This window comes from Plodia interpunctella, chromosome 21 (assembly GCF_027563975.2).
Source record: "Plodia interpunctella isolate USDA-ARS_2022_Savannah chromosome 21, ilPloInte3.2, whole genome shotgun sequence".
Taxonomy (NCBI): domain Eukaryota; kingdom Metazoa; phylum Arthropoda; class Insecta; order Lepidoptera; family Pyralidae; genus Plodia; species Plodia interpunctella.
This window is the reverse complement of record NC_071314.1, coordinates 1,707,763-1,726,651: the sequence shown is the minus strand read 5'-3', so window position 1 is coordinate 1,726,651 and position 18,889 is coordinate 1,707,763. Positions and strand designations below refer to the sequence as shown.

The window sequence follows — 18,889 nt, the reverse complement described above, 5'->3', positions numbered from 1 at the left end:
ACTAGTGCCGCCGCCATTTTGTCTTGTGATGTGAATGCGTTGTATTGCTGTAGCTGTAACAATTTTGTATGTCTGTCTATTTGTAACTCAGGACGCGATAAAATTAATCTAGGTGTGAACTTTTTGTGTAAACGATGTCTTTATTATTGTAAGCAGGTGATCTAGTGACTACATAAATATCGTAGGTAAGTATCGACATGAAATGAGTGTCATGGCGTCATAGATTACTGATGTTACCCACCTATTTTCAACTTATATTTTCTCGTCTCACGGTGTATTATTGACTCTTACTTATTACTGTAATAAGTCTAAAGCACCAAAATTTTCAATATTTATTGTGTAACATTTACAAATTACCTATGCAAACCACTCTATGTAATCAAGCTATCATGGTCACGTCATGGTCTTTCTGCAAACTCACCGGTAGATTTATTGGGTTGTTTTAATGTAGGGTTAACAAATAAAATATAAATAAATCATTTTCCAAGACCATCAGCCTTGGAAAATTATTTATTTACATTTTGATCGGAGGGAACTGGGTGAGTGAAAATTAAACATCTGTTGCTTGGAGATGCCAGCATCTCGTGGTCATCTATATTGCTAAACCAAACTTTGAAATGATAAACAGACATTTTAAAAATAAGCTCTAAAGAGGTGATATCGTTTCCATTCCTAAAACCAGTGCCACACTTCCGTGTCCAATGATATGGTGCAGCCAATCAACGTAAATGCATTAGTTTTAATATAAAAAAAGCAAGTAATGATGATCTTTGCTGTTGCACCAGGAACCTTATCATTATCATTTGTGTATTGAAAAATCAAATTCTTCAACCAATGGTGAAGATTTGATTTTTTGAGACCATTAAATTAATAGAAAAAAGGCTTCCTTCCTTTCTATTAATTCAATTGATTTTCATTTCTTTATACCTAGTCCCTATATAGTTATGTACACTCAACCTGTAAGTGGCTATATTTATAGTTGTTATTATTATATGGATGTCAATGTCTCAGTTATAGTGTTTGACTATAATCTTCCTAGCTTACACTGTTACATCATAGTCAAGTGACCTATTTACTTCGTTCCTACAGTTAAATATGCAATCTTGGCAGGTATGAGAAGTGCGAGGAGAGTAGACTGCTCTTAATACATAAGTACACTCCAAAATCTATTAGGAGCTAAATCAAAATGCTGTAACTAACTTTACTTTTGGAAAATAAAATTAATTAACCCACATAGGTAGGTATATAGGAGATATTGCATGTTACATATTTTGTATCAACCCTGACAGCATTGTCAACACTGAGTGTTGACAACATTCACCTTTAGCAAAGCCGTCAAACAACTCATCTTATAAATTCTCTGTGAATCTCATAAACTGTTTTACACCATGTAACTAGTTATTAGATAGGTACAGTAGACAGCATGCCAAGCTACTCTGCTGTACCTATCTAATGCCTCGGTAATAGTGGCAAGTTTCCAATGAATTTGAATAGGTTGTTGTGCTGTGAACTGTACTTACATATATGCTGTGTTACAGTTATAATTACCTCTTCATATTAGGTACCTACTTGCAAACTTTTGAGAACCTAATAAAAGTTATCTACATGATAACTTTAATTAGTTTTTATCTTTTGCAGCCAATTTTAAGTCAAATTGGCAATAGCTATTATACTGTATTGAGTTATCATGTTCAAATAATATGTTTTACCAAATCTATGTCATAGAGAAATGATTAGGGTTTAAATAGATATAGTTTAATGCAAACAAATGATTATATTTTATGGGAACTTGGTACAATGGATTAATGTCAACCAGGAAATAATAATAACTAAAATAATAAAGTTCAGGATTTGTTTGAATACACTAGATTAGTGTGTCTGGATGTGCCAGTCAGGTTCATAAAGAAAATATAAACTGAGATTAATGAATATGCCCTCTTATTCATAAAAAGTTGAAGCATACCTTAACTTTTAAAGCATTAGAATATTTGGTGTTCAAAGTGAGACAAGATAAAACATACTTCAACTTAAAAGTAATAGCAACTTTTTAGTGAATGAAAGTGACAGGCTTTAGAAATACACACCAAAAATAATGATTTAAACTAATAAAAATTGCTATTATTCAGACATAATAAAAAGTTAATTTTTGTTTCATCACCTCTGTGTGATATCTATTCATTTGATTACATAATTAAATATTGTTAATATGAAAGTAAATTGAAAATATGTGCAACAGAATATATTAAAAAGGACTTCTGTACTAACTTGCGCTATTACTATTTTAATTTGAATGTCAAACAGTTATCACTAGCAATGGACAGGTCATAACTTTTGTTTCCAGGTTACAACCGCAGCCATGAGTGTCATCATTAGACTGCAGAACCTCCCATGGTCCGCGAATGCTCTGGATATTAGGAATTTCTTTCGCGGGCTCTCCATTCCTGAAGGAGGAGTTCACATCGTAGGAGGAGAACTCGGGGATGCGTTCATTGCCTTCAGGTAGCTATACGTATAATTCTTACTGGCTCTGATATTTTCTTTGAACACATTTCACTGAAAATATCTTAGCGTTGTGACCTAAAAAATGTTAAGGTAGATTAAGGACTTTGTATATTTATAAAATAAAATAACACAAGGTATGTTTACATCAGATTGATTGAATGGTGGATGTATGTTTTGTTTTATGAAAATTAAATGAGGCATTTTCATGAAACAAAAATGGTTGTGTTTAAATTTCCGAACTCTTCGGGATACGAAAATTGATACTCGGCAATAATTATATTTATATAGGATTGCACAATATAAAAATTCAACATAGGTTTTCTTATCTACGAGCGTGCAGAAAACGGCGGCAAATGGATATTCTGGATATGAAGTGGTTAGTAGTTGACACTCGATTAAGAACGTACTGTAGGAAATTGTTGCTACAAAGACCTCCAAGGCGCTACTCTCATCAAATATTGTTTTGCAATAATATCATCAGATATCTTGGTAAGTAACCTAGGACCAAACTGTTATATTCTTAGGACCGAACTGTTATTTGCTTTTAATGATAGCACGTCAATTTCACAAATATCCTTTTCGAAAGATAAGGCTAAGCTTTATACTTCAATCGGACCTCGGTTCTTTTTATATACTACCGTGCAAGCAAACGTGCATTCCCCCTGATGAGAAATGATCACCGCAGCCTATGGACGCCTGCAACACACACTTAAAAAATAAACCTTTATTATTTTTTTTAGGCGGAAAAGTTCTTAAAATTTTTAGGATATAATTGTATTAGGTATGCCTGTACGTTTTTGTACTCGCTGTGTTGCCATATAAAAATATCTGAACAGAGAATGTGCATTTGAATGCACACCGCTAATGAAAAGGTATTTTGACGTCGGCTCTCTTTGGGATTACTGTTGTTGCCTGTAAAATTTTTATCCCTTAATTTCCTCGTACGAGTTCCACGGAGGTAATATGAAGTGGTGCTGGTCTAGGGCGGGAATCAAACTCCGCCGCATGAATAGGTACCTACTATGATCTTTATCGGTACACAATTTTCGTGGATTTGACGTCCTTTTATGAAAATATGGCTCATGCCTCATTTTAGGCTAAGATTTTTTCACAATATTTTACGTTAACGATAAAGTTAACAAAAATGCCAGGTCTATATCCCTGCCACCGCCACCGTTGGGAAACAACGCGCATATTCGCACCTTCTGATTAATAAAAAATACACCGTGCAACAGGATACAATATCACATCTTTATACCTTACGGGGTAGACATAGCCAAGGGTTAGGCCATGTTTAGCTATAAGGCTAGCTTGTTGGAATAGAGATAAATTTGATTAGGATTCTCTCCGAAATGAAACATTCTTGTGAAATATGTTTTGTCTCACTTTACAATATTTAACGTTGAAGGAGCGAGACAAAACATAATATTATAATAATAGGCCTCTACATGTTGGATCCATATCCCCACGCAAGCCTCTTAAAGGATTGGACTTATTGCCATTAATTCAAATAATAATAACAATATAATATTTTTTATATAATCATGCAGTCTTACTACGTTATAAACAATTGTGCAACCATTCTGCATTATGTAAAAGCCTTATCGTGGATACAATGGTTTATGGCGATAAATTTCTTTGCTACTTTATTGTTAGGCACCCAAGAACTTAAAATACCTTTTAATTATCCTCTTAAATAGTAAAACATTGTTAATATTATAAATTTAAATAATCATGAAATGCCCGTATAGTATAGATAGGTTTTTACAGCTTATATATTAGTAATAGGCGTAAAAAAATGTTTTTCCTTTTAAATGCGAGCACTAAAGTCTTTCTGGTTTTATGAAAAACGGTCTGCTTCCAATAATATCCGTCGATTTTTAGTTTACTTTTGGCCGAAGCCTGCATTATTCTATTATCGCCACAATCTTCAACCTTAATCGACTTCATCTGGATCTGCTAGCTGCTGAGGCCTGGAATTATCTTCCCGCCTCGAAATTTCAGAATCGACGATTTAGGGATCTTCAAGGCAAGAGTGAATAGGCATTTTTTGAGCTTGCATTTTTGAATTTTACTCTAGTTGCGCTTGGTCGAAATTTGAATTCGCCGAGAAATTTTACTTTGCATCTTTCCATATGAAATCAACATTTTTTTTTGGGTCTAATATTACTAGAGTGCACCAAAGCTACGTGTTCACTACTTATATCTAACGACAGGATTATAATTGATCTGACGTATGAATGTTACACATTTATAATTTGACTAGATGTTGCCCGGGGCTTCGCTCCTGTGGGATTTTTGATATAAAATATAGCTTAGGTATAGCAATTTTGGATAATGTACCTTTCAAATGGTGAAAGATTTTTTGAAATCGGTTCTGTATTTTCAGAGATTACACGCCTCAAACATACAAAGTCACAAACTCACAAACGCTTACCTCTTTATAATAATAGTATAGATAGAAAACTAGAATACTTTCAATATGTATGTTATTATGAGAGGACACAAATTAGGTTCATTAACAAAAATACTCAAAAAATAATCGATTACACTGTTTGCAGCATAAATTTGTCAGCAATGAATAAAAATAGACCTAATAAATAACCCTAATGTAATTTTTTTTAATCAATATATTTTAATTCTTAGTGAAAAATAAAAAATATATTAAATTTTAACAGATTATGCCACACTACATCAAGAATTTTAATATAATGTATTGTAGTTTTCCATTACATAATGACAGTTGACTAAAGCGAAAACTGGTCACCAAAATCCGTTTAGTACTGTCGTCTATATTGTATTATAAAAACTAATACTTACAACTAAAAATCTTTGTATAGTGTGGAATAATCTGTTAAATGTTTTTTTATGTTTCGCCAAGAAATAAAAAAAAACACAAAAATATGATGGTGACGCTAGTGTGCCTTTTAAATCTGTACTCTAAAACTATAGTTCGTACGTAGCAGGCAACAATCAACGGGAGCTTCTTCGATGCACAAATATTAATCTGATTTTCTGTCTCTACTCTTACGTTTGTAATCTTCTTACGAACATTTCATAAGTAAAACTTATTTTTAAATTACTTACACATATTACATATATTTACATATATTATGATGTACGGGTAATAATTCCAGAGAAGCTGCGCTACGTGGAATCGCACCTTTACTTATATATTTAGTCATTTTTTCTCATGTACATAATTAGAGCTGAAATTATAACCCAATCTTAGTCAGTCTTCATTAAAGTCGCTAAAGAAAATGTTATATGAATATGGAAAACTGAAGCTGTTATATAAACGCAGGCTTAGGTTTTGTGGTATAACAATTCATCATTAATTAAGAACTTCATAGGTCGTCATTCGTCGACTTTTGCAGGCGGAGTATTCTCCATTTCAGTTTCCAGCCATAGATTTTCCTCCCTATACGATACTAACTCCGCCTGATCTTTTATTTCAACTGTAAAGGGACTAATTGGTTTTCCTTTCCTAGCATAGATTTTCCCTTTCAATTAAACCCAGAATCATTTCAGGTAGCTAAACACCTTAGTCTTAAAATACATATAAAAAAGGAATAGGTATGGGGGACTGTTGATCTTAGATGGTGGTGACTCTTATTGAATATTCATAATTTCCCCTTCGACGTCTATCGTAATCGTAGTTCCAGATCATCATCACTCTACAGACAGAATATCTGTAATTGAAAATATCACACTATTCTATTATCTTTTTTATATTATACGTTTTATGGAAAGGACCCAAGCCACCTCAAGTTGACTTGGGTCTTTTCCATAAAACGTAAGTAATTGAAAAGCCGGAGTGACTTTAGGGAACAAACTATATTATTTTCAGTACTGCTACCGGTAGATGATTGTTGTAAGCGACAATCTGATAATGATAAATATGCAAACAGAGCACTGATAAGCGTTGTCAAGTTACCCATAGAAGTTAAACTACAATGATTAAGTCTGTGAGTTTAACCCAAACCAAACAAGATTCAAAATTCAAAAAATAAACATATAGTAAAGTAATATAGAGATACGTTTCTAATTTTTTTAACGTTTCTTATTAGAAAATTATTTTTTAAATAAATATTAAAAGCTGGAACAATGATAATAAAATTTAAAAAAAGCTCTATTCAGCTCGATACCACAATCGAATCAAACAAAGAACGTTCCCAAGAATTATATGCAAATCAATAAAATATAAGTTATTCATGTATGTGATCGACGTTATACTATACTATACTACCTATGATGCAAAATTATATTTTTAACAAAATAATAACACGATGATGGCACCCTCATTAGAAATTCTTATATAAATAACAACGACAACGGTCACAAATATGGCCTGAAACTATTTTTTTAGAATATATCTGTCCGTTTGATCAACCAAAGTAGCTCCATAATGGCTGAAATTACACGAATATTTTAAGCAAGATATCGATGAAGATATTCTCAGGCAAAGGTGTTTGCAAAAACTAGTAATAAGCAAAGCCAGGTAAGTAGGTATTGGCATCCCACTGTTGTATCAATATGACCAATACTACTCAAAGAAAAAATCTGTAGGTTGTAAAAGTGTTCTCAACTAGCGTTTTGTTAGGCACAAGGAACGTTGCTTCTAATCAACACTCAACGGGAACAGCGGTCATTCGCCGACTCGAACCTGCGACTACTTGGCGCTCTGAGTTGACATCATTTTCATCATCGACAACAGTATTCTCAAAACTACTCATCCGATTTGTATGTTTCAAATCGTCATTATCCTTTGTTGTAGGTGAAAAAGTTTGCTCTTTGTTTTCTACCATCGACTTTACCGCGATATACGACACAAACTCGACTTCTTTTATTTCATCTACAAAATCTCTCTTCTGTTCTTTCCTTTCCTTCTTCTAGTTTTGTCTTCGGTAGTTCTGGTATTTGTATCGTGTGAAATGACCAAACATCTTCCCTTGTCTTGTTTCGTATTGTTCTGGCGACGTTCTCATTCTCTAAAAGGTCAGGCTCAACGAAGTTACTAAATATTTCGATGTTTTCATATTATTAGTAGGTAATGAAATCCACATTCATAAACGAGATCATCAATCGTAGTAAGGGTTTTCAATGAAGTCCGCAAACATTGACATTATGAATAGGGTCGCTTTTAGTGTACCATGGGTAAAGAAAAAGGAACGATAAGTACGTAGTTATTGTATTTGTGTACATCTAATAACTGTGTATTATTTTTATTTACTAATATTTATGTAAGACCCTAGGTGATAACCAATGTTACCTTTTTATAATACTGAAGATAGATAATTTATGTAGGTATAAAAAAAACTACGGCCAGAGTTGGTGTAAATTATGTCCGGCGTCTTCGACGTGTAATCATCATCTACATAGGCTCCGTCCACAGGCGTCGGGCATCAATCATCTTCCTATGATACAAAACAATATTTTTTAGTCAAGAAGCTGTATGGTATATCTGATCGCCGTTTTAGAAATCAGCCCCACAAACTTTATTCAGTGCGTTATTAACAGGGATGACTATTGGGGAAACAGAAAATGATACAAAACATTGATTCCTTTGATTAACTTTCGCTGTCAAGAATCTCATTATTGTCTTCGTAAGGCTTATATCGCTATTGATTCTTTCTTCATAGAACATATTAACCTTTTAACTCGGAAATTCGCACAAATTTGTGTTAGGTATCTGTTTATACATTAATTCACTGGCTTATCACTGTCAGAGAGCTCAGTCGAGTACGAATCAGAAAAGCCCAAGAAAAATCTGTAAATGATATCTTCATATTAATTAACCCTAAAACAAGAATTACTAAGTATATTCTAACTTATATTATAAACGTGGAACTATTTGCTGCAGTTTGTATATTTATGGAGAAGGTGAAAGGTGGTCGGAGGAATCGAGTCATCTTTAAAATTATGCGAGCTACCGTTATCTGCATTCACACTTATTTGACACAAAAATCTATATGGAACTCACTCAACTATTTACCTTAACATCCTAGCTATGTCATTTGACGTTTATGCGTCCATAGATTCTGAGATAACAAAAAATTTCTTACAGTCTCGCGATATACATACCTATTTACATGTATTTACAATTTTACACACGTAGGTAATTTATATTGGTGATTCATTTATCTCATATGTGTAAAGGTATATTATAAACTATTACCAACTATATATCTGTTATTCTAATGTAGGTATATTATCATTTTTACCATGCTGCACACTGAGACTCTACTCCCGAAAGAATTTAGTCATAGTAAGTGCCCTATCGTCTGTATCCTTGGCTTTGCGTACAATACGAATTCTAGATTATAATCAATAAGATTTTACGTGAAGGAGTAGCAAACGCCAAAGTTTCATCAACACATCCTCACAAACGTAAGGCAGGTAATCTTTTCACTATCTTGTCTTCGAGTCACCACCATAGGTCTCCACGAACTGTGGGTAAGTTAATATGGCTGTAAAACCGTTAAGAATTCGGTCCAATAGAAGCGGGTTTCCTATGTGTGTTCGAAGCTTCATACAGCGATTTTAAGCGTATCGGAGCGGAACCCAGCGAGTACTTGAAACTTGCCGACAGCCTTGCCGAAGTGTAAGAAGAGTTGTGTGGTGGGAGATATATTATGAAAAGTGATACTTACAGTAAACGACTCATTTCTAGTTTCTAGTGCGTAAAAACCATTGAGGTGCGCTCGTATGTTACATCGAGAATCGAGACACACGGATGCTGGTTTTAAAAGCGATCAAATCACGAAGGATGGAAAAGCACTTTCTCCAGTATCATTCAACAACTCTGAGAAATGAATTATTTTCATTATTTTATACTATCGATAAATCTACCTTTTCTGTGGATCGTATGACACTGGCGTCCCTTTCAGACCTGTGGTTGTATTTTTTATTTGTCGGAATATTGACCTGTGATATTAATTTCGCTGTTTACTGGACTGGCACGTCACATACAAACATACAAACCATTTAGATTTCATTTGGCTTGACGACCTCCTTGGCCTAATTGTTATCACGGACTGCTAAATTTGGGGTCCCGGAAAATCAACTTTTTCAGATTGGCCTGGATCTTGGATCTATATTATATATATAGGTATGTTATAAATATAGTATCGTTGAGTTAGTATTCCATAATACAAGTCTCGAACTTACTTTATTCACAAAAAATGTTGGAATATTTAGTAATATTCACTAAATCGTAAGCTTATTTTCACTGCGCACATTCCCGTGCGCAGTGAAAACGGAAAACAATTATGCTTTACATATTTATAGGCACAAGCAGAAGAAAAGAAATGGATGGCTCCACTTAGGATTTATTATTTAGGATCATATTTCTCTGTTGTGTAGGAATTTTGTTGCATGCAGCTGACAATGAAAGTATTTAATAGGTAAACGGTTTTCCCGTGTCGAATCGCATATGCCTCAATAATTGACTTGCCCTCTTGCCCTGTGACTAAGCGACCTTAAAACTAATTGCAGGAAACATTTAATTAGACAAACGGAACAGAAAAATACTTAAAACGGGAAATCGCTACATCATTATCGGTATGGGTCATACTACTTAGGTAATATTATATACGCTAGTGAGCAGGTTAAACGTGAAAATATACACAACTTTCAAATGTTCTTTATTTTGTGTTCACATCAAGTACCTAATACCTTTAACCTATTTCATAAGAAATTGTGAAAAAAATAACCAGTTTTATTAAGTAAAGCAATATTACGGTGGCAGTAATTATATTTTTCGGTTACCCAAAAATTACTACTATACTACTTAGTACTAACTATATTACTTAGTAAATTAGTTTACACTAATTTACTAATAAAGGTGATAATGATTTTAAACAAGTGCGTTTGAATTCAAGTTACGCGCTCCAATATTTTAAATTTTCACGCGGTTACAGAAATCGAAACTTGCGTCCCCCATTATTGTTTGGGACAACGGGACAAGTGGTCACTTTAGTTATAAGCAAATATATCGACCCTAAGGTAGACCATGAACTACGGGTCAATGTGCAGTAAGGCACACCAATAGCTATAGAAATAGAAATAAATTTATTCATAGCATAGTAATATACATCACAGAAAATTAACAAAATTTTTATATTACAAAGGTACATTCAATATGATAAACCAATATGATATGATAATTCAATATGATATGATAAATATAATAAAATAAATGGTTGATAAGAGCTAAGTAGGTTAGTCTACAAGGAGCGAGCAACAAGCCAACATAAACCAAAATCGTTCATTCCCCACCGTCATTCGTCACCCCCTATTCGTCTAGGAATTTTTGTAAATAATAATCCCAGTCCAAATTTCAACTCAATCGGCTCAGCGGTCTAGCCCTGAAAATGTGACAGACAGACAAACACACCTTCGCATTTACATTTATGCGTGCCGATATGATAGGAAAGGGTAAGGAAGATGATGATGATTAATGAATGGATAGAATCTTCTTCATAGTTGTATTCCTCATGGCTGAGGGTCGTGGTTATTATATGGAATGCAACACACACACCAACTTGGCATTATTAATGGAGTGGTTTGCCATTGCCTTCTCCATTTCACACACAAATGGATAGTATACTCCGGCCATTTTCATAACTGTGGAAGGCTTACCACGAAACTTACGTTCACATGGTGTCTCTTTATACACTATCGTGTACGTACGAGTATAAAGAAAAAAAGAACGTGTGGACGCAATGACGTGCTGCAACTACGATTTTTCTCTCCCCAAAAGTCCTCTTCAATTACACAAGTGCACATAGATACCTATATGAAGCTTCATTAATACAAAAACAAATGATTTCTTCATTGAAAAATTAGGTACGACCACCAGATATAAGAACAGTAAAACACTTAAATGTAATGTTCTTATATCTGTGGGTACGACATTTAGAAGCGGAAACACGCACACTAGCGCCACGAATGGAAAACTATGAACTGTATAGTGAAGTATGATGGTAACTAAAATAAGAACTTTGAACAATATCCTACATCTAAAAGATTCCTTTCGACCCTTTCTGCATTTGATTTCTATTTGAAAGTGCAAAAGTCGTTCGAATGACTAGCAAGCCAAAGAGAGAAATGAATAATGGTAAGCTCTTCTGACATGGTAGTGACCACCAACACTGTTTTAAATGAGTATTTTCGGCATTACTTAACAGTGGGCGAAGTGCGGATGTGCATTTCACCATCGAATCGATTCGAAATGAGACACAGCGAACCAATAACATTGCGCCATTGTGACGCAACGACAACCACACTGCAATATGATTGGTTCGCTGCGTCTCACTTCGAAACAATACGATAGTGAGAAGTGGAATGTAAACCCGCACTTCGCCTTCAGGCCACTTCTCACATTCATGTAAACTCACGTCGGAGGTAGGCAAGAGTAGACGATAGTCGCGTATTGTTACAAGGCTAGCTATTACAGTTAGCTCGGAGCCGACGGCCCCTTGTGGAACCTATGGAAATTTGCTGATTTTACGGCCATCTCTTTACGCCCAGTATTTGTTTTGTTCCCAAACAGTTTGGGAACAAAACGGGCAAATGCTGGGCGTAAACCCATCTACGGGTATATTAGACCCATAATAATTTGATGATTTATATTTAGCTGCGCCTAAAAGTTCTGGCTCCTTTAAGAATTTCGGGACAAAAATACCCCTATTCTACCCGTGTACCAAATTTCGTCCAAATCCGATCTGAAGAACTAGTGCACACACATCAAAATTCATTTCTAAAATCTTTCGCATTCACATATACCTAAGTAGAATTTCGGTAATTAGGGATGCCACATTTAAAATTGTAATACTATGAAAAATTTGTCTCAAAATGACGTTATCAACAAAATGTTCACCCACTTATAAATGTGTATACTTATCGGAGAGAGAAATGGGAGGGAAATACCTAAATAATAATAACACGGCCGACCCTGAGGGCTGTCAGGAAACTGGGGCTGACCTCACGGCAAGGGAGTTCCGTCTTAATAGACGGACCACTGGTTACTCTATGAGCTCAAACATATAAGTTTTAAAGGTAGGGCCCGTCAAAATGCTTAACTTTTCCAAAAGCATTCCATCTTCAACAAAGTTTGAGAATGGCTGCTCTTGCTACATTGTAATACTTGGAGAAAACTGCCCAAAGCTACCTACCTTTGTGCTGTAATTTTCGAGATACGCCGGTGGCCGTACCACCTATAGTTTCCAGCAGCATAGCCAAAATTACAGGACAACCAAGTTATCCTCAGTTCAAGTTATCGGGAGATGATTTAGTGAATAATAGCCAACTAACTTACTAGGTACTAAATGCAAGTCAAACCAAAGCAAGCTGTGCAATCTAAGATGGTGGCACTGCCAGTACGGCTAGGCATTTGATTACGTAAACAAATAATTTCGTAGGCCAAATACTGGAAATTTGTAATAAAGTAGTATACTTATCCATTCATGAAGAATCTTAGTGGCTACATATCTTAAATAAATAAACAATAGGTAACAGTCTACAATGCGTACGTGACACTTCTGTCACTGTGTTGCAGACGCGTCCATATTTTAGGCTGAAGTGACCACTACATCCATGGGTGAATTTCACGACAGTTTGAACGCGGCGTGTAGCGTTTCATTAGTGTCGCACAATTTTTTTGAATAAAGCATATATTTTTTGTAAATTAAATATTTATAAAATTAACATTGACCAGTACTTATTTATAAAATAGGATAATTAAAATAATTGTATTATATAGTATATGTATTCTCTGTATGGTACAATTAATAAACACTAATGACAGCCCGCGGCGGAGTTTTGAACGCTCGTGAAATTCATCCCAATATGCCTGCTTGCTAGTATAATATAATAATTTATAAAAATCCCACGAGAACTAGCCCACAGACTTTCAAAATGACAATTTGGGGTAAACATTCTGGTTTACCTACCCAAACACGTGTCAGCTGCCAAGACACGGGATGAGATAATTTTATCGAAATATGTACGGCACGGGCAAATCAGGTGTGCTTTCCCACTGGCAAAAAAACGTAAGGTTTATTATTCATATAGAGAGAGAGACAGACGCAGCACTTTGTTCTATAAAAAAACTAGCTTATACCCGCGCCCGCGACAATTTCCAACGGGAACTAGATTATTTTTCTATGATGAAAGGTACCTTATGTCCTTCTCCGTACTTGTACTACATGTAGGTATGCAAATTTTTCTAGAAGATTGACTAAATAAAGGGTGAAGAGGTAACAAAAAACAAAACTATCTATCTAATTTATAAGTTAATTTATGACTAGCGGCCCCTCGCTCGACGCTAGATATAACGAATATATACCTACCTATTGAGAAAATGTTTCTTTACGTTACGTACCTACACAATGTATAGTTTGCTGGTTTCCTCAAGACGTGGCCGTACCAGAAAGCGACACTACTGCCACAAGACTGCCGAATGCGCAAGTTCCTACACGACCGTTGATCGTTATGCATAAAATGCATGTGCTTTTTTATACAACTGCGTAAAAAACATGCGTAATGTTCGGAGTTCCTGTTTGTATGTATGTGACTTGATATAATCACTACAATAATATAAAACAAAATCGATATCTGCGTCTGTCTGTTACGTTAAGCAAACGATTTTGATGCACTATTATTTAGACAATTTATTCCCGAAGATAGGCACTATATGTATAGATTTTGTGCGAAGCCTGGCCGTAAACCATAATTCTTAAACGCCTTATCAAATAACTGAGTGAATAACTGAATGAATGTGAGAGGTATATATATAACTCTTATGACTATATAAGGTCATTATAAAATCAATATAAATGGCAAGCTGAAACATTTTGACCCAATAAGTCAAAATGTAGGGTTTTAAAAAGATGATGAAATATTTACAACGGGTATATTCAACGTATCGTTGATTTATTATGTATAATTGAAACTAAACTGCACAGGGGTGTCTTGGTAATGTTTGTAAAACTGGTTATTTAGCTATAGCAGGCCCAGGCTGCAGCCTAAGGCGCGAGGATCAGGAGCGCTGAAACATGCACCATTATTCTAATAAGTATTATTGTATGTACTTTGTAGTTACCCTAAATATATCAACTAGACACCAAACGCTAAAACCAAATGGAACTAAATAAATAAATGATCTGTGAAAATAAAATGTTTGGGAAACTTTGATATAAGGCTAAGCGGTCAGAATTCTTGATGAGTCGCTGACACCCAGCGGTATAGTCATTTATGAATCAAATCAAAAGATTAATTATGAAGGCTATATGCTACGATATCCCGAAATTCTGCTATACAAGGCTAAACGCGGTTAGCTAATTGGTACGGTAGTACCTACAAGTTTAGCGATTATCCTAATCCTTACTAATATTATAAATGCGAAAGTAGGTTTGTTTGTTACCTCTTCACGCTTTATCTAATCAACCAATCATCTTGAAATTTTGCATACATGTAGTTTGAAGTATGAATGAAGAAAGAGATAGGGTACCTTTCATCCCGGAAAAATAACGTAATAAGTCACGGTCGAAATATATGACGAATTGTAATATTGTCCATGCGTATCCAAATATCGAGGTGTAAAAATGCCAATAAATTTTGTCCGTCTATTACCAGTGGCTCGGTTGTTAATCCGATTGCATTGCAACATTTTGTATGATTGCTAATTTTACAGGTATTTTAATGTAATTAAGCTGTGTTACAATATAACATGTGCCACTGCTGAGCAAAAGCCTCCCCATTCTCTTTTCTTGCATCCGTCTCTGGTATTTTCCATCCATCTCTTGTCGTGCCCAGCAGTGGGACATGTTATAACTATTTAAAAAAAAGTTGTAAAGTTGTGTTATTCTATTTCTTGTATAAGGTATAGGATACCAATAGACTAGTATGTTTATTCATGGATTTTCATTAATCTCTACCACCAACTCTCAAGGTACACTGTGTACTGTGTATTATGTACCCTATACACGCTTTAGACAGATATCAAGTTATAACTACCTAGTTATAGTTTGATATATATCTAACTTATAAGTATTATTAAAATAACATATTCTGATGAAGAACCTCTCTGTTGTTACAGTACGGACGAAGACGCGCGTCAAGCGATGATGCTGGACGGCGGTAAGATCAAGGAGATTCAAGTGAAGCTACTTCTCAGCTCTCGGTCTGAAATGCATAAGGTGATCGAGACCGCCCGCCAGACCGTGCCTATCCTCAGCCTCACGGCGTCGGCCCCCGCCCCCGCTACACCCGCGCCCGTCGCACCCCCTGTCCAACCAGTAGCCCCCGTCATCCCACAAATCACCCCCTTCTCCGCTGCTTTGGGCAACAATCCCTTGGGCTTCGGAATACCAGGCATCGGCAACCCTCAAGAAATCCCCCAACCTGCCGTCATAGAACCCCCTGCTCCTATGGTCAGCCCTTCCGCCAACGTGTCCCCGCAAGAGGAAAACAATGAGCCAGAAAGGAAACGCAGCAGAGAAAAGGACAGAAGGCGATCCAGATCCCGCTCCAGGTCCAGAGATAGGAAGGACAGGAAGAGAGACCGCAGAGATAGGTCGAGATCCAGAGAGCGGAGACGGCGAGACCGGAGCCGCAGCAGAGAGCGCAGAGATCGAAAGAGAGATAGGAAAGAGCGTAGTCGATCTCGAGATAGGTCCCCGTCGCGCCGATCCCGCGACAGGCGCGACAGAAATCCCAGAGAGTCACTCGAAAAGGCAAACAATGACTCTCCATTTGAGAATGCTGTGGCTCCACCGGCTCCCGCTATTGGAAACATGATGAATGCTATGCCTGGACAACAGTCGCCGATAGTGAACGCAATGGTCCTAAACGGCCAGTTGCCTACACAGGATGCGCAACAGAACCTGTACAACGACCCAGGAATAGCAGACGCGTTCAGTAAGCTGCAAGAGCTCGGTAAAAAGCGCAATCCCAACGCTTTCCAAGGCGAACAGCCCAATGGGAACGGCAGCAGGTTCCAAGGCGCCCGTGGCGGAGGCAACAGCTTCCGCCGCGAAGGCCGACCCTCGCGTTTTGATAACACTGAGAATGCACGAGATGTGTGCGTCGCTGTGAGAAATGCGCCTAATCACACCAGCTATGGCGATGTAAGGCGATTTTTCCCATTCTTGATCGATAAGCACGGAATTAAGATGATTAATGATAATATGGGCCGCAGAACAGGGAACATATACGTTAAATTCTGCGATCCCCGGTCAAAACAGCTCGCGTTGCAGCGCAGAAATAATGTGTTGAAAGATGTTCAGGTCACTGTGGAGTCATTACCAGACGACGCGTATGACGCGGCCGTAGATTCCTTCCTTCCTTATCGCGAGGAGAATGATGATGAGGAACCAATACTCATTATGACCGACAATGATTCACGAACACCGCCGAGCGTACTCAAGCTAACAGACCTACCTAACTTTGTCAAAGAACACGACATCATAAAATCCTTCAGCGAATTCTCTCTATTATCCATTACTTTAAACGACTGCCGCGCAACACGCACAAAAACGGCATTCGTGCAATTCGCAAAGTCAGAGGATGCGAAAGCTGCTTTCGATAAGAAAGATAGATATCTATTCGGTAGACGCCATCCCACTATAACACCGCTGACTATGGAGGAATTTGAAAAAGAGAAAAATGTTGAAAAGATGCCCGAACAATCACCAATGCAAGCGGTCAAAGAGCAGGCGCCAGAACCGTTGGTGCCCCGGGACCCGCGTCAGAGGCGGCCGCAGCTCGAGGACAAGAGTCCCCAAGCCAAGCCTCAGATGCAAGCCGGGCCCCAGGCCGGCGGGCCTCAATTTTTTGGGACGCCCTTTGTTCAGCAACAGAACTTCCCAGGTTCGTTTGTACCTAATCAGTTCGGAGGATACCCTGCAGGGTTAGATCCGCGCGTAGCCGCCGCTAGTTGGGCCGCGCGGCCCGGCTTCTCCGACCAGATGGCCACAATGCAGATGGCCAGCTCCGGCGTGGCGCACACTGACGCCGACGACGAGCCGCTGGATTGCGTCCTCATGAAGGGTCTCCCGCGGGAAGCCACAGATCGCACCATCGTTAGTTTCCTGTCCGACACGGGCGCCGTGCCGTCCAGAATACACCTCATGTTGGACGGCAATGGCTTACCTTCTGGGGACTGTTTCTGCGAGTTCAGATCTACTCAAGAAGCACGGATGGCTGCCACCAAGCACGGGTCGAACTTGGAAGGATGTCGCGTCACGGTGGACCTGGTGACGCGGACGGTGGTCGAGGAAGCTCTGGAAGGTCCCAAGCAGCCGGAGCCGATGAGCATCCTGGGGAATGTGCCCGCGTTGCCTCAGTTTTATGAAGTGCCGCAAAACGGCCCACCTCGCGGAGGTTACATGGGGCGAGGTCCTTACAGAGGTAGAGGGGGATTCGATTCGAACAGAGGTTTCGATTCTAATAGAGGTTTCGATTCCGGCAGAGGTTTCGAGAGAGGCGGTTACAGAGGCGGCTTCGACAGTTCAAGAGGGAACTATAGAGGCCGAGGCGGATTCGACAGAGGCGGGCGAGGCTTCGATCGGGGCGGCCGCGGGCGCGGGTTCAGTCGCGGCCGCGGCGGCTACGAGGCCCGCGGGTACGAGAACGGGCGCGAGGAGGAGCCCGACCCGGCGCTGGAGGACTTCGGCGCGCCGGGCTGCGTGGTGTCGATGGAGAACGTGCCGTTCCGCGCCAGCATCGACGACATCATGAACTTCTTCAGCGAGTTCGAGCTGACGCAGGACGACGTGATCCGGCGCTACAACGAGCGCGGGCAGCCCACGGGCGACGCGCGCGTTGCGTTCCGCACGCCCTTCGACGCGCAGCGCGCAGTCAAGACGCGCCACATGGACACCATCCACGAGCGCCGCATCACGCTCACCATCTTATAGCCTTGTGTGGGACGCTCGTGTGACAATTCGGACGACTGTGTATCTATAGATTAGTGAAAGTGTCGATGTCAAATTGTCCGAATATACTGTGGACCCACCGTGAATTTGGGAAAGACGAATCACCTTGTGCGATTACGATTGCAGTTATTAGATTTAACGTTAGAATTATCAAGTAAACTGTAAAGTATGAAGGTACTTTCAATAAAAGTCATTACATTTGTAATTTAATTCGGTATTTTTATTTCACAAACCCATCACAATTTTAACAACATTTAAGTAAACAAAAGAGAGCAAATTTTTTGATATATTTTCTACAATATTGTAGTAGTAATTTGCGTAAACTTTAGCTAGAAAATAATATTTGGACTGATCAGTGTCTTCATATTTTAAGAAATAATCTTCATAGTTTTGGTAAGAAAATTTGAATCCTAAAGTAAGAAATAAGAATCTTAAAATGTGCTTTT

At 38.0% G+C, this 18,889-nt stretch overlaps 1 protein-coding gene across 1 annotated transcript; it reads left to right on the top strand.

Moving 5' to 3' along the window:
- The first annotated feature begins 12 nt into the window (after positions 1-12).
- On the top strand, positions 13-18,653 carry LOC128679497 (uncharacterized protein). Its single transcript, XM_053761778.1, has 3 exons — positions 13-185; positions 2,342-2,499; positions 15,605-18,653. Exons 2-3 carry the CDS (start codon positions 2,357-2,359, stop codon positions 18,423-18,425), a joined length of 2,964 nt encoding a protein of 987 aa, XP_053617753.1. The 5' UTR covers positions 13-185; positions 2,342-2,356; the 3' UTR covers positions 18,426-18,653.
- Positions 18,654-18,889: the final 236 nt, after the last annotated feature.

Coding starts and splice junctions, on each gene's coding strand:
- LOC128679497 (XM_053761778.1), top strand. CDS start 2,357: ATGAGTGTCATCATTAGACTGCAGAACCTCCCATGGTCCGCGAATGCT. Junction 2,500..15,604: donor GATGCGTTCATTGCCTTCAG/GTAGCTATACGT, acceptor CTGTTGTTACAG/TACGGACGAAGACGCGCGTC.